The 22,517-nt window shown below is 41.4% G+C and overlaps 1 protein-coding gene across 16 annotated transcripts in view; it reads right to left on the reverse strand.

Moving 5' to 3' along the window:
- The window catches only part of STARD9 (StAR related lipid transfer domain containing 9), a 151,585-nt gene that overhangs the window by 70,037 nt on the left and 59,031 nt on the right, over nt 1–22,517 (reverse strand). For 15 of the 16 annotated variants that reach the window (XR_014812775.1, XR_014812769.1, XM_084972630.1 and 12 more), the window contains 6 exons: nt 17,756–17,872; nt 16,070–16,102; nt 15,920–15,981; nt 14,130–14,242; nt 1,576–1,645; nt 93–165 (listed from right to left, as the gene is read on the reverse strand). Coding sequence is in view for 14 of the 16 variants with exons in the window: in XM_084972630.1 (XP_084828756.1) it covers nt 93–165; nt 1,576–1,645; nt 14,130–14,242; nt 15,920–15,981; nt 16,070–16,102; nt 17,756–17,872 (468 nt within the window). In the remaining 2 variants the exon portion in view is untranslated. Of the gene's footprint in view, nt 1–92; nt 166–491; nt 1,646–14,129; nt 14,243–15,919; nt 15,982–16,069; nt 16,103–17,755; nt 17,873–22,517 lie in introns of all 16 variants that reach the window. The other variant, XM_084972618.1, reaches the window with a different exon arrangement.

The following is a 22,517-nucleotide window of genomic DNA, read 5'->3' on the forward strand; positions in this document are numbered from 1 at the left end:
AAAAAAAAAAAAAAAGAAATAGGGGGAAGATAGAAAGTACTCAAAAGATAAGTGAAAAGACGACCTCCAAGCAAATATAAGTGGTAACCAACCTGTGTATAGTAGATAGTGAAGATGGCATGGGATCTGCTGCTGGCCTCATGAACATGGGTTGCTGCTGTGATTCTGTGTGTAGAAGGGAAGAAAATTAGGAGAAGGATTGTTTATGCATGGTGGATCCTTAAGATCTATGAGGAACACAAGAAATGTTAGTCTGAGATTGACAAGTGAGGTTCACAAAACATCCATATTTAGTCTGTTATAGTTAGGAGAGGGGTCCAAACAGGGAAGAGGCAGTGCTTTAGGTACTGATATCTCAGGATAAAAGCAAATGTAGTAGCTTCATGCTAAACCACAATTAGAACTCTTTTTAAGCAACAGAAGCTAAAAGTCAGAGTTGTAAAGATGATACTACAGTGTCATCAATGTGGAAGAATATTCCCCAAACAAACCTATTTAAGACAAGCAGAGGTGAAGAGCTTGCTGGAAAAGCCTCAAAGAGAGAGAGAAGGTCAGTCATGGTTTAACACAGAATATTAATCTTATAGTGCCAGAAAGAGCTTTAAAATGATTTATATCAACATCGTTCTTAGGCCAGGTAGAATTCATAGTCTCCTGGAGCGAGTCATTCAGTGTTAATCCTTCAAGTCAGGAGAGTTTTCCCTTCTTCTAAATCCAAGTCAATCTTGTTCCAGTTTAAGACCAACCCAATGACTTCTATTCTCAGAGGAGTTGCAGAATTGAATAAAAGAGTCAAAATCTAGAGGATGGTCTCAGTGATTCAAAGATAAAAAGGACAAAATGAAGCCTGACACTTAAAGATCAAGGAACTCAGGATATCCTGAAGGCCAATACAAAAGTGACTCTAGGAGAGTTTCATGAATGCCAAGGAGCAGAATGCTAAGTTTAAATTCCTTCCTTCATGTTCAATTAACTTGGACCTGTTATCCATAGGGTAAATAAAAGTCTCTAAACTGCCCCATTTTTTTCAGGTAAAAAGGGTAATTTTTTCAGGCACATATTAATAACATTCTGGATATTTCATAGTAACTAACAATATGGAATATTATCATAATTTACAATAACTTTTAGAAGCGTCTACTGCACTTACATATTCATAGCAGATGCAAAACATTCTTTTTGGATAACCTTTACAGTATGCAAAACTAGAAGAAAAATGGTTTTCTCAATCACTTTAAACTATATATAAACTATATTAAACGATATCATCTCTACCACAGACAGTGCAGACAAGAATCTTTTGTTTGATCAAAACAGGAGAAGTTGTGTATTCTAAGACAGAGCATAGAATAATTAACTGGGCTTACTGACTAATATTATTACATCCAGAACAAACTCCAACTTCATCTTTAGTGAGAATGGCACTAAATCTTAGCCACGGCCCCTTACCCTGGGTACATTACTGTTCTGTGAATGTGGAGAGCTGCAGAGAAAATATACAGATGCAAAGGGGGATGAGAACATGGGAAAGACAAATGAGATTGCGAGAATGACAGGGACAAACAAACCTGTTACCTGTTTGCTATCCCCTCCTCCAAGAGTTGAATTACTTGCTTATAGTTGGTAACTACATGTTGAGATAAACCTATCAGATTTGTGAGGAGGAAAAAAGAAATTAAATAAAACTTTTTGCAAAGTTTAACCTTTTCCTTTAAGTAATTAACTTTATCATCCTATTTCTTATTAGTTGATAAGCAAGAATGAGGGAATGACTTCATTCATTCATATAATAAATTAAGTCAGTAAATGTTTATTGGGAGCCTACTGTCAGGCATTGACAGGCTCCTGGAACACAGGTCTCTGCCCTCACAGAGTCTGGAAGTCACTTGGTTATGATAACAACAAAAAGAATAACAATAATAATTACTTACGATTTTGCTATATATAGTTATAAGTTCTCATATATTACCTCATTTGCCCTTTACAAAATTCCTGAATTAGGCACTATGTACCCCCACAAAATGGTGGACTCAGTGTGACATACACAGATCCTTATCCTCCCACAGAGGATCATGAGAAATCATGAGAAATTATATGCTACATGATAATACGGCCACATGCCATGGGAGCGGAAAGAATAAATGCTGAGGGGACTAGAGTGGTAAAGACAAGCTCCATGAAGGAAATGAGACTTGAATTTAGCCACTATAGAATGAGTAGGATTTAGATAGATCAAGAGGAGCTCAGGGGCATGAAAGTCCATCTTTGTGACTGGTTACCCTCTGGGTAAGACAAGGCCTTCACAACCGTGCTAGAGAATCTCTGTATTAAAGATTCAGGGGAGTTCCCCCGTTGTGGCTCAGTGGTTAACGAATCTGACTAGGAACCATGAGGTTGTGGGTTCGATACCTGGCCTTGCTCAGTGGGTTAAGGATCCGGCATTGCCATGAGCTGTGGTGTAGGTTGCAGACGTGACTCGGATCCTGCATTGCTGTGGCTCTGGTGTAGGCCAGCAGCTACAGCTCCAATTGAACCCCTAGCCTGGGAACCTCCATGTGCCGCAGGAATGGACCTAGAAAAGGCAAAAAGACAAAAAAAAAAAAAAAAAAGATTCAGGAACAAAGTAACTCCACGGGCTCATAGCGGAATACAACTACAATAAAAATCAGCAAAGTACCTTGAACAGTGATTGGATTTTTTTATATTAAGGAATTATTGCTATTGCTTAGATGAGATAAGTTTTGTAGGGGTGATTTTTTAAAAAACACTCCATATCTTTTAGGGCTATATACTAAAATATTTATAGATGAATTGATGTGACATCTGGAATTTTCCTCAAAACAATATAGAATGAGGAATGTGGACAATAATGTAGATAGGGCAGAATTTGTCAATGGTTATGGGGTAAAACATGGAGGTCTATTTTTGTTCAAAATGTTCAAAATTCTCTATAATAGAAAGAATTTTTAAAATTGAATTAAAGATAGAGACCTTCTGCTTTCAGTAATGGAAAACTAGATAAGAAACAACACTTCCACTGAAGACTTTTAGAAACAAAATATAAACAAATAAAAACAAAATATAAAAGACATCATCTTGAAGACACAGAGGGGTGACCAGAGAGTAAAATTTTTCCAGGCCATATATTGGGGGAAGATGGAGGCCCAGAAAAATAAACCCTTTTTTGCCAAATCTTGAGAAGTGGCTGACAGGGGTTCTCTTAACAGGACTAGGGAGACACAGACTGCAGTCCAGAGCCCACCCAAAGGGGGCCCTATGGTACCCCATCTCTTTGGGTTGGAAGCTCAAAGGACTGAAACACAGGAATAAAGTTGAATTAGAAGTAAACAGCCTTTGAAGGGATGGCAGCTCAGCTTTGAACATTCTTAGTCCTTAAATTGGACTAAGGTGATTCTGGATCACTGGTACGTATAGGAACCTGGCACAAACAAATTTAAGTCATCTTACCAGACGATATCATTGTTCTAGACCTCAAAAAAAAAAAAGTTTTGTCTTTTGTCTTTTTAGGGCATAGGACTCCCAGGCTAGGAGTCAAATTAGAGCTATAGCTGCCAGCCTACGCCACAGCCACAGCAGTGTGGGGTCCGAGCCGAGTCTGCAACCTACACCACAGATCACGGCAATGCTGGATCCTTAACACACTGAGCAAGGCCAGGGAGCCAACCTGCAACCTCATGATTACTAGTCAGGTTTATTAACCACCGACCCAGGACGGGAACTCCAAGGCCTCCAAACTATTTTAATAAACAATTTAGTAAATATTGTCTGGCACAAAATTTTAACAAACCAGACACATTTAGCAGGCCTGGCAACATAAATGAAAACCCCCAGCAAAAACAATAGGGAATAGAAAGAGACCCAAGAGGAATTCCCTGGCTCAGTGAGTTAAGGATCCAGCATTATCACTGCTGTTTCTCAGATAATGCCATGGTGTGGGTTTGAGCCCTAACCCTGGAATTTCCCCATGCCACAGGTACAGTTGGAAAAAATAAAGAGAACCAAAAAAGATCCAGATATTGGAATTACAGTAACTTTAAAGTAACTCAGCTTATTACGCTCAAGGAGCTAAAGATAAGATTATAAAATTTCAAAGAAAATTGAAGACTATAATAAAAAGGATCAAACGTAGATTTGGGAAATGAAACATACTATAAGTGAAAGTAAGACCTCAATATATAGAAGTTAAACAGCAGGTTAGACACAGGTGAAAAAAATTAGTGAACAAGAACACATGTCAACACATAACCAAAATAAAGCAGAGAGAGCCAAAAGATACGAAATATAGGAGAGTAAGAATCATAAGGTATATATATATATATATATATATATATATATATATGGCTTAGGTCTAACATAGCTGTAATTTCTGAGTTCCAAAAGAAGAGAGTGGGTAAAAGCAATGTTAAAAGTAATACTAAGAAATGTCCACAACAAATAAAAAGATATAAAACCACAGATTCAGGAAGCTTGAAACAATTTTTTAAAAAAATCTACCCCTAGGTACTTCATGGTAAACTGTTAAAAACCAAAGGCAAAGAGAAAACCACTAAAAGATTTACTAAGATGACTTCTCAAAAGAAATAATGGAAGGCAGATGACAATGGGATAATTAACTGCTGAAAAATATACACCAACTTAAAATTCTATACTTAGTGGATTTTTCCTTCAAGAACAAAGAAAAAATAGTTATTTTCAATCAATTGAAAAACAAGAGAATTCGTAAACAGCAGACCTACACTAGAGGAAATACTAAAAGTTATTTTTGAGGCTGAAAAAAAAATACCAGACAGAAGGTAGATTTAAAAAAAAATTTAGGAGTTCCTGTCTTGGCTCAGTGGTCAACAAATCCGACTAGGAACCATGAGGTTCGATCCCTGGCCTCGCTCAGTGGGTTAAGGATCCGGTGTTGCCATGAACTGTGATGTAGGTTGCAGACAAAGCTCGGATCTGGTGTTGCTGTGACTGTGGTGTAGGCCAGCAGCAACAGCTCCGATTAGACTCCTAGCTGGGAACCTCCATATGCAGTGGGTGAGGCCCTAGAAAAGAAAAAAAAAAAAAAAATTTAGACCAAAATAATGACACATAAGTCATGAAGGGATAAATGGAGTTCAAGTTTTCCAACATTCTTTCTTTGGGATGAAGTAAAAGTACCAACTAATATTAGTCTTTGATAAGTCAATGATCCATGTTGTAATCTCTAGGACAACTACAAAAATAATAAGACAATGTATAAACAGTAAGCTAAAAGAAAAGAAATATGGGATAATGTAAAAATTAACCAACTCAAAAGTCATGCAAGTAGAGAAAAAGGAACATAAAACAGACAACGTAAATAGAAACATAAGGTAACAGAGTTATATCCAAATAAAATTAGTAACTACATTAAAAATAAACAGACCACATGCTCAAATTAAAAGATCAAAATTGTGATGAAACAAAGTGAAAGCCAAATAAATATTTTTATTAAAAACACATCTAAAACATATAGATACAGAAAAGAAGAAAGTATAAAAAAGATTAAAATGCCCACACTAACGAAAATAAAGCTAGAGTAGTTATAGTAATATCTGACAGAGTAGACTTCAAGGCAAAAGCATTACTAGAAATAAAGAGGAATCCTCCAAAATGATAAAAGCATTCAACTCACCAGGAAAATTTAATAATTCCAATTCTGAAGTACCAAAATGTATACAACAAAAATTGACAGAATTAAAAGGAGAAAAAGACACCCATAGTCATAGCAGGAGATTTTAACTCACTTTTTTTTTTTTTTTTTTTTTTTGGCCATGTCTGTGGCTTGTTGAAATTCCTGGACCAGGGATCAGAAGTCATACCACTGAACAGGATAGAAAGCCGAGAATTAAACCCCCACACCTACAGCCAACTAATCTATGACAAAGGAGGCAAGAATATACAGTGGAGAAAGGACAGCTTGTTCAATAAGTGGTGCTGGGAAAACTGGACAGCCACGTGGAAAAGAATGAAATTAGAACACTCCCTAACACCATATGCAAAAATAAACTCAGAATGGATTAAAGACCTAGATACAAGATCAAACACTATAAAACTCTTAGAGGAAAACATAGGCCAAACACTCTCTGACATAAAGGACAGCAACATCTTCTCATATCCACCTCTTAGAGTATTGACAATAAAAATAAAAAGAAACAAATGGGACCTAATCAAACTGAAAAGTTTCTGCACAGCAAAGGAAACCCTAAACAAAACAAAAAGACAACCCACAGAATGGGAGAAAATCTTTGCAAGTGAATCCACTGACTAAGTATTAATCTCCAAAATTTATAAACAACTTCTGCAGCTCAATACCAAAAAAACAAACAAACCCATCAAAAAATAGGCAGAAGATCTAAACAGACAGTTCTCCAAAGAAGACATATGGATGGTCAAAAAACACATGAAAAGATGTTCAACATCACTCATTATTAGAGAAATGCACATCAAAATCACTATGAGGGGAGTTCCCGTGGTGGCGCAGTGGTTAACGAATCCGACTAGGAACCATGAGGTTGCGGGTTCGATCCCTGCCCTTGCTCAGTGGGTTAACGATCCGGCGTTGCCATGAGCTGTGGTGTAGGTCGCAGACGCGGCTCGGATCCCGCGTTGCTGTGGCTCTGGCGTAGGCCGGTGGCTACAGCTCCGATTCGACCCCTAGCCTGGGAACCTCCATATGCTGCGGGAGCGGCCCAAGAAATGGCAAAAAGACAAAAAAAAAAAAAAAAAATCACTATGAGGAGTTCCCGTCGTGGCGCAGTGGTTAACGAATCCGACTAGGAACCATGAGGTTGCAGGTTCGGTCCCTGCCCTTGCTCAGTGGGTTAACGATCCGGCGTTGCCGTGAGCTGTGGTGTAGGTTGCAGATGCGGCTAGGATCCCGCGTTGCTGTGGCTCTGGCGTAGGCTGGTGGCTACAGCTCCGATTCAACCCCTAGCCTGGGAACCTCCATATGCCGCGGGAGCGGCCCAAGAAATAGCAACAACAACAACAACAAAAGACAAAAAGACAAAAAAAAAAAAAAAAAAAAAAAAGCTGGAAAACACGTGGAAATGGATTATCCCTTAGAGCTTCAAAAAAAAAAAAAAAAAATCACTATGAGGTACCACCTTACACCAGCCAGAATGGCCATCATCCAAAAGTCTACAAACAATAAGTGCTGGAGAGGGTGTGGAGAAAAAGGAACCCTAGTACACTGTTGGTGGGATTGTAAATTGGTGCAGCCACTGTAGAAAACAGTATGGAGATTGTTCAGAAGACTCAAAATAGAACTCCCATTTGATCCAGCAATCCCACTTCTGAGCATCTATCCACAGAAAACCATGACTCGCAAAGACACATGTACTCCGATGTTCATTCAGCACTCTATACAATAGCCAAGACATGGAAACAACCTAAATGTCCATCGACAGAGGAAAGGATCAAGAGGATGTGGTACATATACACAATGGAATATTACTCAGCCATTAAAAGCAATGAAATACCAGTATTTTTAGCAACATGGATGGACCTAGAAATTATCATGCTAAGTGAAGTCAGCCATACAATGAGATACCAACATCAAATGCTTTCACTGACATGTGGAATCTGAAAAAAGGACAGAATGAACTTCTTTGCAGAACAGATACTGACTCACAGACATTGAAAAACTTATGGTCTACAAAGGAGATAGTTTGGGGGGTGGGGGGATGTGCTTGGGTTATAGGATGGAAATCCTGTGAAAATGGATTGTTATGATCATTATACAACTACAGATGTGATAAATTCATTCAAGTAATAAAAAAAAGAAGAGGAGGAAGAGAAACAGGGCAAGGAAGATGATGATTACAGAATTTCACTTTTTTTTTTCTTCAGAATTTCACTCTTGAACATACATGCAACAACTCCAAACAAAACACTAGAAATACAAATCCAGCAAATATAAAAAGTATGATACATCACAATGAACTTGGGTCTATGCCAGGAATGCAAGATTGCTACAGCATTCAAAAATCAGCATAATTTACCATATTAACAGGATAAAGGGCACATTTGCATATAGAAAAGCACTTGCAAAAATTCAGTAGCTAGTAGTTTCTGTAGTGGCTTGGCGGGTTAAGAACCTGAGATAATGTCCATGACGATGAGGGTTCTATCTCTGGCCTCAATCAGTCGCTTAAGGATCTGGCAATGCCACAAGCTGTGGTGTACGCTGGCAGCTGTGGCTCTGATTTGACCCTTAGCCCAGGCACTTTCATATGCCACAGGTGCGGCCATAAAAATTAAAAAAAAAAAAAATCAGTAGTTGCTTATATTAAAAAATTCTTAGTACCCCTTCCATTTCCCTTTCCTGAATAATTTAGTCCTTAAGTCCTTAAGTGAAGCAAAGCAAGGCAGGCAACGACACCAGGGTGAAGAGCCTAAGAGGAGTGAGAAGGGTGTCCATGCAGAGAGAAGGCCTGGCACCACACTGGGGTGAGGAGGGGCCAATATGCGTGGCAGGTCAGCAACAGTGGGCTGAGCAGAGCATTCCCACTCAGGGAGCCAGACAGGGCATGGAAGCCCAGGGAAGGTGAGCAGACTGCCAGTGTGTAGGGCCATGAGAGGGCACAGCCCAAACAAGGTGAGAAAGGCGGACCCACAGAGAGTAAACAGGGCTTCTATGTCAGGGTGAGGAAGTGGCCCAGCAAAGGGAAACTGAGACCAAGAGCGGTATGAAAAGGACCTGCATAGTGCGGTGGGGGGGACAGGCAGCCTGCTTGGAGCACTGGACTGCAGGCATGGCAGGGCTTCCTGTAGCAAGGGGAATGACCCAGCACAGGATGTCATCCACATAAGAGACAGGACAGCAATGACAAGGAGACTAATTACACATGGGGCAGGGGAGGAATCAAAGAAGCATTTCCACTGTTAGAGAAAGGAATATCAAAGGGAGAAATGCAGAATGAACCCTGCTGTGTTGGACTGCATCTCCAGGTTTTGGTGTGAACATATGTTACCTAGCTCTGTCCACTCAGAGGGACTAGGAGTTGCAACATCTGAAAAGCAATGAGTATAACTAGCACCTAGATCTTGGCTTCCAAATATTACTCTCTGATAAAAAGGAGCAGGGCTCCCGGGAGAAATGGCTGATTCCAAGACTGACCCTGGGAAAGCAGATAAGCCTGGAACATGTCATGTCAGAAAGTAAGTACTCAAAGAATGACAGCAATATGCTAAAATGTCACAGAAGTGAACAAGAAGAGGATTCCGTTGGCTAAATCTGGGATAACTGGAGCATGAAAATAAAAAACAATAGTAACAGAAGGTGACTCATTTAATATAAGAAATCATGAATCTCTGCCAGCATAAACAAGTTAATAAATAAACTGAAAGTTAGGTGAGTATTGGACACATACATGGTTCCAAGGTACCACCCCCACAAAATACTTGTTGATGACAAAATGAAAATAGTAATTTCAGAGTGAAGAAGATATCACCTTAAATGAAGAAATTAAAAATCATGAGTAATGGGAGTTCCTGTCGTGGCTCAGCGGTAACAAACCTGACTAGTATCCATGAGGACTCCAGTTCAATCCCTGGCCTTGCTCAGCGGGTTAAGGATCCGGCATTGCTATGAGCTGTTGTGTAGGTCACAGATGCAGCTTGGATCCCACATCGTTGCTGAGGCTGTGGTGTAGGTGGGCAGCTGCAGCACCAATTGGACCCCTAGCCTGGGAACTTCCCTATGCCAAGGATGTGGCCCTAAAAAGTGGAAAAAAAAAAAATCATGAGTAATGGGACAAATCAAAAGTGTGCACCACTTGATGATGTCAAGTTCATGAAAGTCAAGAGAGAACAAGGAATCTTCCAGATGCAGAACACCAGAGAGACATCCCAACCAAAGGCAACTCTTAACTCTCAGACAATTACTGGGACAATTAGTGAAACTTAAAAGGGCTCTAAGATCAGAGGGTAGTTATGTGTCAAAGTTAACTTCCTGATTTGGATGGTTGTGTTGAACCTAGACAGGAGAACATTCTTGTTTGAAAGAAAAACACCATAAAATCATCAAGGGTCATCAGGTGGGCAATTTATTCTCAAATTGTTTAAGACAAAAAAAAGTTCTTTATACTATGAGCCAGGGATTGAACCTGCATCCTAGCACTACAGAGACACTGTTAATCCTATTGCACCACAATGGGAACTCATGTGCTTGCAACTTTTTCAAAAGTTTGATTTGTTTCAAAATTACAAAATTTTAAAGACTCATAAAACTAACATAAAAAGAGAATTCCCTTAATCTGCTAAGGAAGTGCTTTTCCAAGTTACTGCACAGACTGGGGCCAGTTCTCAAAACTGCTACTGATGTGTGATAAGCTAGGTACAGAAAATGAGAGTGTTAGAAACTTCTACAAAAATATGATGGAGTAGTTTTATATCTTTTGAATCTAATAAAGAAGAATTGTGTCATAACTAAGATATCTTTTTCTCTTTTTTTCTAGTAATTCATCTTTATTTTATCAAAGTATTGGTTTGCCATGGACTGAAATTAAAAAAAAAAAACAAAAACTAGTTCTTTGGAGTTCTCTTGGGGAGCAGAAGGTTAAAGATCTGACACTGTCACTGCAGCGGCCTAGGTTACTGCTGTGGCATGCATTCAGTCCCTGGACTGGGAACTTCTACATGCCATGGATGTGGCAAACTCCCTCCCCCACAAAAAAACCCCCACAAAAACAAATAAACAAAACTAGTCCTTTCCAACAGTTTGAAAAGTGCATGATAAAAAGTATCTAATAACAACAAATGCTATTGCAAACATCATGGTAAAATGCTGAAGCCTTCCCTTGGGAACAAGACTAAAGACTTATTAAAGACTGTTAATGCTCTTGGAGTTCCCATCGTAGCTCAGGGAAAATGAATCTGACTAGTATCCATGAGGACACAGGTTTGATCCCTGGCCTTGCTCAGTGGGTTAAGGATCCAGTGTTGCTATAAGCTGCAGTACAGGTCACAGAAGCGGCTTGGATTTGGCATTGCTATGGCTGAGGCGTAGGCAGGTGGCTAAAGCTCCGATTCAACCCCTAGCCTGGGAACCTCCATATGGCGCAGGTGTGGCCCTAAAAAAAAGAGGACCCCCCCAAAAAAAAAAGACTGTAAAAATAACACCCTTATTTAATATGGCACTAGTGGTCCTAGTCAGTGAGAAAGGCAAGGGGAAAAAAGTATAAGAATTAAAAAACAAAATACTCCTGTTATTTGCAAACTAAGTACAAAAATAATACAAAATAATTTTTTTCAGAGTCCCAACTACCCATCTCCAATACCTCCTGCTCTATACCCAACCCTATATGTTAAGATAAAGGCCAAAGCAAAAATATAACAACCGTCTGTCTCACTTAGATAGAACTTTAGACCCTGTAACCACTGGGCTCTCATGTTTGCTTTGGGCAGGGCTCTGTTCATTTCATACTTCAATAATCTGTCATCTAATTAATAAACTTTTTCATGGAAAGTAAGAGGCTATCCCTTTTCTTGGATTTAGGTAGCTATCAAGTTCCAGCTCACAGTTCTGAATTGGAACTACAAGTTCTTTAAAGTCCTTATATCTTCATATTTCCCATGGTACCCTGAATAGTATAGGTATCCAGCAGGTACTCAATAAATTCCTGTAGAATTGGTTTCAAAGCAGAAATGCTTTTTTGCTTTGGAGTCATATTCACAGAATGTAAGAGCCCAAAGATAGGGAAGGAAGGAAGGAAAGAAGGAGGGAGGGAGGAGGAAAGAAGGAAAGGTAGACAGACAGGCAGATAATATAAATGAATAAAGCAAGCAAGCATTTTAAAAAATAAAAATAACAAGTTTGCTGAAGTTCCCATTGTGACTCAGTAGGTTTCAAGCCCGACTAGGATCTATGAGGAGTCAGGTTCAATTTCTGGCCTTCCTCAGTGGGTTACGGATTTGGCATTGCCGTGAGCTGTGGTGTAAGTTGAAGATGTGGCTTGGATCCTGCGTTGCTGTGGCATAGGCTGGCAGCCGCAGCTCTGATGTGACCCCTAGCCTGGGAACTCCCAAATGCCACAGGTGAGGTGCTAAAAATTAAAAAAAAAAAAAAAGTTTGCTGCAATGCCATCAGAGGGTAGTAAATGAATAACACAGTTAAGTTAATGTGACCATTCAGGGTCTTGGGTTCTACGGCTAGTTCTATCCTATTTGAGCTCATGGTTCATCTCTAAGAAACAGGAGAAATGTAATGATTTGCAAAGGTTCAGACCAACTTTAAGAAGCATGTAACCCAAAGGATCTAAGAGACTTTTTTTTTTGATGATTTCTAATTGTTTCCTACCAACCCTCCCCCCTTGCCACAAGGGTTCACTTCATGAAGGCATCTAAAAGGGCCCTGAGATTTTAACCTGATCCTGTCACTGACCCTGGGCATGTATCCCAGGCTGTATGACCTTGCATGAATTCTCTGGATTTCAGGTACTGTGACAATCAAAAAACCATGATCTGGAGTTCCCGTCGTGGCACAGTGGTTAACGAATCCGACTAGGAACCATGAGGTTGCAGGTTCGATCCCTGGCCTTGCTCAGTGGGTTAACAATCCGGCGTTGCTGTGAGCTGTGGTGTAGGTTGCAGACGCGGCTCGGATCCCGCGTTGCTGTGGCTCTGGCGTAGGCCGGGGGCTACAGCTCCGATTAGACCCCTAGGAACCTCCATATGCCGCGAGAGCAGCCTAAGAAATGGCAAAAAAAAAAAGACAAAAAAAACAAAAAAACAAAAAAAACACCTATGATCATAGGTCCCCATCCCACCCCACCCCCACCATGTACAGGATCTGTTCCATTCTTCTCTTCTAGTCCTACACGAGGTTCCCAGTTCCAACCCTGCTCCAACTAGCTGTTCGACTTTGGGGACATCCCTTAACTTCTTCCGGACTTCATTTTCTCTTCTGTGCAGTGAGGACATAAGGACTATGTCTGAGGTTTCCTCTAGTTACTCCCCCAGGCCAGACACTAAAACATAAAAATATATTAAGGTAAAAATAATTAAAGAGATGAGAAATTATGGCACTACTGCATCAACTCATGGTCTGCTTTCAGAGTATTGCTTTACACAAAAATGTGTATCCAGAGTTTTACAGAGGAAACGCCAACTGGCTCCCAGCAAAGTAAGCGGTATTTTTGTCATTTCCAGGCAGCCAATTATGATGGAACTTTTGGGGAAAGACATAGGTAGCAGAATCGGTGCTTGGCAAACTACTGAGTCATCCATTAGCACTCTGATCTGATTAGCTAATCAGAGACCAACTCTTGATATTTCATAGCCCTCTCATGGTCAGAATTTAAATAGCATATGGTCAAGGGGATCAGAGCGTAAAATCTGCAGGTGGCCCAAAAGAGTAAAAGCTTCCCCTCATGAAAGAACCCAAGAGTTTCTACTGAATAGCAACACCCAGCCTAATGGAACAAGACAGATGGTACCAACAACCAAACATCAGTGATTGATGAGGAAGCAGTGCAGACCCTGCGCCACATTTGATATCTCCCCATTTCCCTGACTATTGGCAGCAATGGAAAGACACCCCAAAAAGGAGCCTGGCGGACCTGGGAATTAGTTTGGCCCTGCTAGATCTGATACCACAGACACAACCCTATTTCATGCCACTTTCCCCCTCATTCACCAAGCTTTAGACACACTGGCCTCCTTGGAAACCACCAGGCCCTTCCTTCAGGGTTCTAGCCATGCAGCTGCTTGTATCCGAAACACAGTTCCCCTTGCTACACACCTGTCCTCACACAATGGGCTCCTCCTCCTTTCGAAGATTTCCCTGACCACCCCAAGCAGATGGGTCACCTACACCACTCAGTGTTCTTTCCTGTCACTGTATCTATTTATTTTTTTTATTAGCCTTTATCACAACTGTAATTAGTGCTTGTTTTCTGATTCATCCCTATAGTGAGAGTTTAAGCTTGCTTGGGAGGGCAGGACTGTCTTTTCTATCTATTAGTACAATTCAGCACCTAGCATTGCAGCTGGAACATAGTTACGTATTCATTAGCATTCGGCGAGTGAATCTGTGACCATGAGGACAGCTTCCCAGGCTTCAGTTTGGTCTCAGACCTCCAGTGGCTCACCTTGTACATAGGGTCCCATCTCTGGGTGCTCCCTGACCCGAAGGGTATAGGACTTTTTTTGATCAGACTGCTTCAGCAGGTCCCGCACTCGTTCATTATAGATTTCCAGGAAGCTAGAGACATGTAGAAAGAGGCATATAATTAGATTTGGAAAAAAAGGTGGGGAAAACACTAAGCCAAGAATCACAAGGTCCTAGTTCTTTTTCTAGTTCTAACTCTGACACCCTGAGACCTTGGTCACGCCAGGTCCTTGAGTCTGTTTCAGAATTTGTGGCCAAAAAAAAAAAGTAAAATAATGTTTACAATGATTTCTTTTTTTTTTTTTTTTTTGCTTTTTAGGGCCACACTGGAGGCATATGTAAGTTTCCAGACTATGGATAGAATCAGAGCTATAGCTGCTGGACTACACCACAGCCACAGCAACACGAGATCTGAGCCACATCTGTGACCTAAACCACAGTTCATGGCAATGCTGGATCCTCAACCCACTGATCAAGACCAGGGATCAAACCTGCATCCTCATGGATAATGGTCAGATTTGTTTCTGCTGCACCACAATGGAAACTCCCAACAATGATTTAATTTTTAAAAAGGACATTTATTCTTTTTAGGGTAATGAAAATGTTATGGAATTAGATAGTAATGATGGTTGAACAACCTTGTAAAAAAAAAAAAATCACCGAACTATATACTTTAAAAGTATGAACTACATGGTTTGTGAATTATGTGAATTACATACACCTCATGTTTTTTATTTTATTTTGCTTATTTATTTATTTTTTGCTTTTTAGGGCCACACCCGTGGCATATGGAGGTTCCCAGGCTAGGGGTTGAATCAGAGCTACAGCTGCCGGCCTACACCACAGCCACAGCAACATGGGATCCAAGCCATGTCTGCAACCTACACCATAGCTCACTGCAACATCAGATCCTTAAGCCACTCAGCAAGGTCAGTCAAAACTGCAACCTCATGGTTACTTGTCGGATTCATTTCATAATTCTAGTCGGATTCAATTCATTTCATTCATTCATAAAGGGAACCCCTTGTGTTTTTTTATTTTTATTTATTTACTTATTTTTTTGCTTTTTTAGGGCCCAAGCTATGGCATATGGAAGTTCCCAGGCTAAGGGTCAAATCAGAGCTGCAGCTGCCGGCCTACACCACAGCCACAAAACATCAGATCCAAGCCTCATCTGTGACCTACACCACAGCTCACAGCAACAACAGATCCTTATGCCACTGAGCAAAGCCAGGAATTGAACCCACATCCTCATGGATACTAGCCGGGTTCGTTACCACTGAGCCACAACAGGAACTCCTACCTCATGTTTTTAAATAAGGATGTTGAATGTCAAAACAAAAAACATAGATAACAGTAAATTAGGGGCAACTGCTAACCTTCCACCAACATTTACAGTGCAGACTAATGAAAATGTCAGGTGGGTAAGGCAGCACTAGTCTGGGAACTAGAGTTTGGAAACTGCTGACCTGGAGAACAACCCAGAAGAGGCTTGAAGAGGGGGTCCCCAAAGATAACATGAAACTGTACAGAAAATGAAGAAAAGGAAACCAGCCAGCCAGTCCACAGCAAACACCAGCTTTTTAAGCCTGAGGCTAGGTACAAACTTTCCTGCAACCTAAAATCTAAGTATGTTTTCCATCTTGTACTACAAGATACTTCTGCTGTGGCTTCCTCTGGGTGATTTGAAAGCAGAGAGGACAGCAGAGCATGCTAGAATCTGGGGCTGAACTAGAAACACTTCAGACACTAGAGGCTGTCAGTTCTTACCTGACTTTTATTCTGCAGGAGGAAGGCAGCGGGGTGCAGTCATCCTCCCTGATGAAGAGACCCTGCACAAACCAGAGGTTGGGGTTTCACCGAAGGCAGTACACAAAGAAGACCTACTTTGAGAGGATCCGGTCAAAATAGAGTCTGTACCTCACATATCCGTGGTGTCAGTCCAACAGAGGCCTGGAGAACAGAAGAAAGGAAAGCATTACTCTTCACTCACTGTGAGGCTCTCCCCTGACCCCCAGGAACCACCACCCGCAGGGTGGGCTCCTTGCACCAACCTCTTCATTCCAGGCAGTTTTCCAGGCTATTTGAAAGATGCTATTTCCCAGTGCTTTTAGGAGCCTCTCCTGGGAGGAATGTACCACACGAGAGGCAGATCACCACCATAAGAAGGAAGAGAAGAGAAACTAGCAGACCCAGCTTCCTGCTTTCATGCCATAAAGGTTATAGCTTCTTGGATAAAGCCACTTGACTTCCATGGTCCCTCTCAGAACCCTATCTCCTTTGCCCCCCCCACCACACACACACAGCAGAACTAGAGTACATGGGTGTTCAAAATACACATTTAGGGAGTTTCCCGTCATGGCTCAGTGGAAACGAATCTGACTAGTATCCATGAGGATGCAGGTTCAATCCCTGGCCCCACTCAGTGGGTTAAAGATCCGGCATTGCCATGAGCTGTGGTGTAGCTGGCAACTCCGATTTGACCGCTGGCCTGGGAACCTCCATATGACTCAGGTGTGTCCCCCCCAACAAAAAAAGACAAAATTCACATTTAGAGAGAACAGTCTTCTCTATTCATCTTGAACCCAGTGCTAACCCACACCAAGGTTAAGGGCTTAACACCCCTGGTTGAGTGGGCATGTTCTTCTTTTACATAAAAAATCACACTAAACATGGATCTAGGAAGCAATGCGCTGGGCCCATGGTGGCAGGGATCATCTTTCAGGAGGAAGAGTGTCCTAAAGAAGGACGCTGTTTTATTGAGTGTGCTGTTATTTGTCATCTGCTCCACCAGTTCATCTCACCAGATACTTTTAAACCTAAAACAAATAGGTATTCTTAAGGAACTCTACCCACTAATTTTCCATGACAAAGGAAGATTCTCATAAGTCCTACACACTTCTGAGAGCTCCTATCTCAGGACCTGATTCACCTTCTTCTTTCTAACACTCGGAGCTAACACACACGATCCCATGTCCACACAGCCCTAGACAGTACCTAAGGCTCAGTCTCGGACTTATCTATACCAAAGGTGTTAAAAAGCTATAAGTGATAAACTTGGAAAAGATATGAGAAATTCAGAAGGTCTGATAAGGTCTGTTTCAAAGAGAGTAGTGAAATTCTAAGGTTCTTCAGGATATAATAAAGAGGGGCTAATTATTCAAAGTTTACCTTTCAATTAAAGTGCTGGAGTTCCCGTCGTGGCGCAGTGGTTAACGAATCCGCCTAGGAACCATGAGGTTGCGGGTTCGGTCCCTGCCCTTGCTCAGTGGGTTACCGATCCGGCGTTGCCGTGAGCTGTGGTGTAGGTTGCAGACGCGGATCGGATCCTGTGTTGCTGTGGCTCTGGCGTAGGCCGGTGGCTATAGCTCTGATTCGACCCCTAGCCTGGGAACCTCCATATGCCGCGGGAGCGGCCCAAGAAATAGCAAAAAGACAAAAAAAAAATAAAGTGCTGAGAAGCCTAGGAATAATACAGAATAGGACCCATTAAATCTTACTGAAGCTCACTGTGAAACACACATTCTCTCTCAGTGGTAAGGACCACACATGATTCAGGCTTGCTGTGGCTTTCGAAAGATACAGCATTCCCATCCCAGTACTCACTGGGGTGCCCAGCATGGTGTATGTCTTCCCAGAACCTGTCTGCCCATAGGCAAAAAGGCATATGTTGTAGCCTTTGGCAGCTCCAGATAGAACTTCAGTCCCCAAATCCTGGAACACCTGTAAGAACAAAAAGAGAAAGCAAGTCACTACGGTCCTTCCCAAAGCAGCTTTAAAAATTTTTTTAACCTAAAATATTACAAAATGTTTCAAACAGGAGTTCCCTGTTGGCCTAGCAGTTAAGGATCTTTTGTCGTTACTGCTGTGGCTCAGGTCACTGCTGTGGCACAGGTTTGATGCCTGGGCCAGGAATTTTTGTATGCCATGGGCGCAGTCAAAAAACAAACAAAAAAAATTTTAATGTTTCAAACATCCCTGACTATAAATTCCCCACCATTTTTATGAGAAACAATTCCATTTCAGAGAAAGACTGCTAAGGAAAATTCGTTCAGGTGGTCATTCATACAGATGCTCTTTAAAGTGCTTACTGTATTTTGGGCACAGTGCTAGACACTGAAGATACAAAACTAACATAGTCCCTAATCTTAAGACAAAGAGAGTCTGGGTGAAGGGCAAAGACATGCAAACAAATTCGTGAAGAAAGACCATGTACATTAATTCTTTTTCATTCCTATTACCAAAAAAAAAAAAGTTTAGGAATTCCCATCGTGGCTCAGCAGAAACAAATTTGACTATGCATGAGGATGCAGGTTCTTGCTCAGTGGGTTAAGGATCAGGCATTGCTATGAGCTGTGGTGTAGGTCACAGACGTGGCTCGGATCTGGCATTGGTGTGGCTGTGGTATGGGCTCTGATTCAATGCTTGGCCCAGGAACCTCCATATGCCTCGGGTGTGGCCCTAAAAAGACAAAAAAAAAAAAAAAGTTTAATATGGTTAACCAGATAAAACGACAATGAGATATTGCTGGGTAATATATCACACAAATTCAATGGTCTCATGACACCACATGAGGATCAGTTAAGACCAGAAGTTAGGGAGGAGTTTTCCCTCTGGGCTCCCTTTCTCTATGCTGCTTCCTCAGACTGACCTAACAGCTAGCTGGTTCTGCTAACATTCGTCTCTCTGGTGGTCAGCTTTAATGAATCAGAAACAGCAAGAGATCCTGGTGTGAAAACCTATACTTTGTGTAGTGTCTGAAAGTCCTGTTGGACTCTGTCAGGCAGACCCTGGGCTGAAGAAAAACAGCCTGGTTTATAGGAAAAGCAGTTTCCAGTTCACCCAGTCCTTGCAGAATGTCACATGGACATCTGCACACCATGGCTGGTATGGTGGACATTCATCCTTTGTATTGCTGCTGCCCAGCATCCAAATACTCTTCCTATTTGTGGGGGGGATCTCTGTTTCAATAAGTCTTGGTGGGAAGCAGGGCCCAACCCTCCCCAACAGAAACTAAAGAGGCCAGATAATTCTCTCCATCTCCTGGTGGTTAGAACACTAACACGTGAAATGAAAGCTGCCAATTAGATTCTCCCACTTGAATTCTGAAAGAATGACACAAAAACAAAAGAACAGTTGATAAATTCCCCATGTTGGCATCAAGAGTCTGACAGTACTGCATCGTGAGCACACAAATGGCCAGTGTGGTGCTCAAATCAGACTATTCTGTGACATGGCTTTGCCTGGCTTCCCTGTTACCTAGGGTCCCATGGTTTCCTGCCCATTTTTCCTCTTTCCCTTTAACTCCATGAACCACCTGATAATTGGAATGTGGTTCTTACAGTTCACAGCTGTGTGATCTTGAACACTGCTTAAACTTTGTAAGCATCAGATTTTTTAAGCTATATGCATATCATTTTGTATACATATCACAGGTTTGTTGTGAAGATTGAGGTAACACACGTAGGTAGGGACCACAGAGATGATGGCAGGCGTTGCTAACGTAAGGCTACACTATCCCATTCTGTTTTAGCAGCTGCAGTTATACTTCTTGGCCAGTGAAATATTTATGTTTTCTTTGCTTATTTTTTTTTAGTGCTAATATTCAGAGGGCCAAAAGCTCCCAGGGAGCAGTGAAAGATTTGGGCCTTGTACCATCGCCACCCAGTCCCCCAATCTCATTCCCAGCTCTGTACTTTCCCCTCTCCATTCATTCACTTTTACATTAGAAAGCTTAAATTCAGGCAGTGTTCACTTTGCCTCTTGTCATCTGTGGGTTAAATTTCCAGGGACCAAAAAAGGAGGGGTCATTTCTCTTCCTCAGGGCACTTGAGTTGGCTGCTATCCATTTCCTAGATGGAAGTGTTCCACAAAACTCAACATTTTTTTTTTCATTTCAGTTATTGTATTCATCAAATCTGGTTGTTCTTCATTATTTTCTGACTCTTAAAACTTCTTGTAACTTCTCGCTGTAAGCATACACTCTCTTCCAAGTTCTTGAATCATCTTTACCTTAGAGAAGTGGCCCTCTGTAAGGGATGTCTTATGTGTCCCAGCAGTGCACTCCCCTCTCATCACCCAAGGGCCAGGTACCAGCTGGTCCCAGGGTAGGTTCTGATCTGTGTTTGCAGACTCAGTTCTTCCGGCTGCAAGATCATAGTTGTCTTGCTTCTGGTATCTGCCCCCTGGTGGCTGGAGCTGGGCCTTGGCCTTTTGATGGGCAGGGCCATGTCAACGGGTGTATCAAGAGGTGGCTATGGGCCCAGGAAGTCTCTGGGTAGCCTGTCTTTTGATGGGTGGGACCGTGTTCCTGGCCTGTTAGTTGTTTGACCTGAGGCCCCCTAGTATTGGTGCCAAAAGGCTGTTGGGTGGGGCCAGGTCTTGGTGCTAATGACCCAAGCAAAATGTCTGCTTCCACCAAGAGTTCACAGATGAACACAACCTGATATGTCTACCACTGGCTTTTATCACTGCTGAGAGAGCCAAAGCTGCCTCCCGCCTCCCCAGGAGACCCTCCAAGACCAACAGGTGGGTCTGGCCCAGGCTCCTATGAAGTCACTACACTTGCCCTGGGTCCTAGTAAGTGTGAGATCTTGTATGCATCCTCCAAGAGTGGAGCCTCTGTTCCCCCAGTCCTGTGGAGCTCCTGCAATCAAGCCCTGCTGGCCTTCAAAGCCAAATACTCTAGTGGCTCCTCCTCCGGATGCTAGAGCCCTAGGTTGGGGAGACTGATGCGATGTTTAGAGCTTTTGCTCCTATAGGAGAACTTTGCAATATAATTATTCTCCAGTTTGTGAGTTGCTCACCCAGGTGGTAAGGGATTTGACAATATGGCGAGTGCTCCTTCTACTGTCTTGTGGTTTCTTCTTTATATTACTGGATGTAGAATATCTTTTTTGGTAGGTTTCAGTCTTTTTTTATCAATAGTTGTTCAGAAATTAGTTGCGATTTTGGTGTGTTTGTGAGAGGAGGTAAGCTCAAGGTCCTTCTACTCCACCACCTTATAGCATTTTCCATGTTGGCTTAAAAAGACTTAAACACAGATCTTTGCATGGCTGCCTCTTCGTCATTCATGTTCCAACTTAAAAGGTCCTCAACCTTTCTTAATAGTGTCCCAGCAGGAAGTGGAAACAGGTGCAGACAGACCAAGGCCACATCTAGTGTATATGGTATTTCCTCCCACAGCTCACATATAGCAAGGCAGGGTGAGCTCAGTGGGTTGTGACGAAAGAAAACAGAATATTACTTTTCAATGTCTTTATCTGAATTCAAATAATCACCTTGAATTTCTATGAAAAACATCTTTAAGCATACCATTTTCACTCAACATTAACAGATCTGAACAGGCAAAACCAGTAGGCTCCAAACCTGGAATTGTCATAAGCTGTTAAGATGCAGCTACCATTCTTCAAGAACTGTGAGGCTTAGCTCATCATAAATTCTAAGAAAAAGCATAGCCCTAGATAGAGCACAATAGAGCCAGATGACACCATAGTCCACTCTCATTGTGATATTATAATGAAGCAGAAGGAAAGAGTTCTCTATAAATACCAAGAACAGTTTGAAAGCTAAAATAAATCACCAAAAGGCAATATAAAGCTAGAGGGTCCAGTTTAGGAAGAGAAATGGGTAATGTAACTTTTTTTGTGGAATATAAATAGAAGAAAGCATTCAATAGAGATTAATTTTATGTAATACAGTACTTCCGGTCTTTTTAAGTACTAGCTAAATAGGGGGCATCTCATTGGATGCTACTGTATTGAGACTCACAACACCTAAAGCCCAAAACAAAATCCATAGCAATAACCATTTCCTAAGGACAACAAAACCAGGAACCAGAATTTTAAAAAAAAATTATCAAAAAAATGAGAGGACAAGCCATAGACTGGAAGAAAATATTAGCAAAAGGCATATCTGATAAAGGACTGATACCCAAAATATACCCAAAAAAGTCTTAAAAGTCAATAAGAAAAATGAACAACCTGATTAAAACACACACAAAATATGAACAGATACCCTACCAAAGAATATACCAGATGGCATAAGAAAAGATGTTCAACATCATATGTCATCAGTGTTGCAAATTAAAACAAGGAGGTATCACCACACTCCTATTACAATGGCCAAAATCCAATCCACTGACAACACCAAAGGCTGACAAGCATGTGGAACAATAGGCGTGCTCATTCATTTCTGGTGGGAATGAAAAATGGTCCGGGCCAGTTTGGAATACATTTTGGCAGGGTTTTTTTATAAGACTAAACATATATATATATATATATATATATATATATATTTTTTTTTTTTTTTGTCTTTTTGCCTTTTTTTCTAAGGCTGCTCCCGCGGCATATGGAGGTTCCCAGGCTAG

This window comes from Sus scrofa, chromosome 1 (genome assembly GCF_054392235.1).
Source record: "Sus scrofa isolate SSC_HxYL_T2T_F1_AM1 chromosome 1, Sscrofa_HxYL_maternal_Yorkshire_Landrace_v2.0, whole genome shotgun sequence".
NCBI lineage: Eukaryota > Metazoa > Chordata > Mammalia > Artiodactyla > Suidae > Sus > Sus scrofa.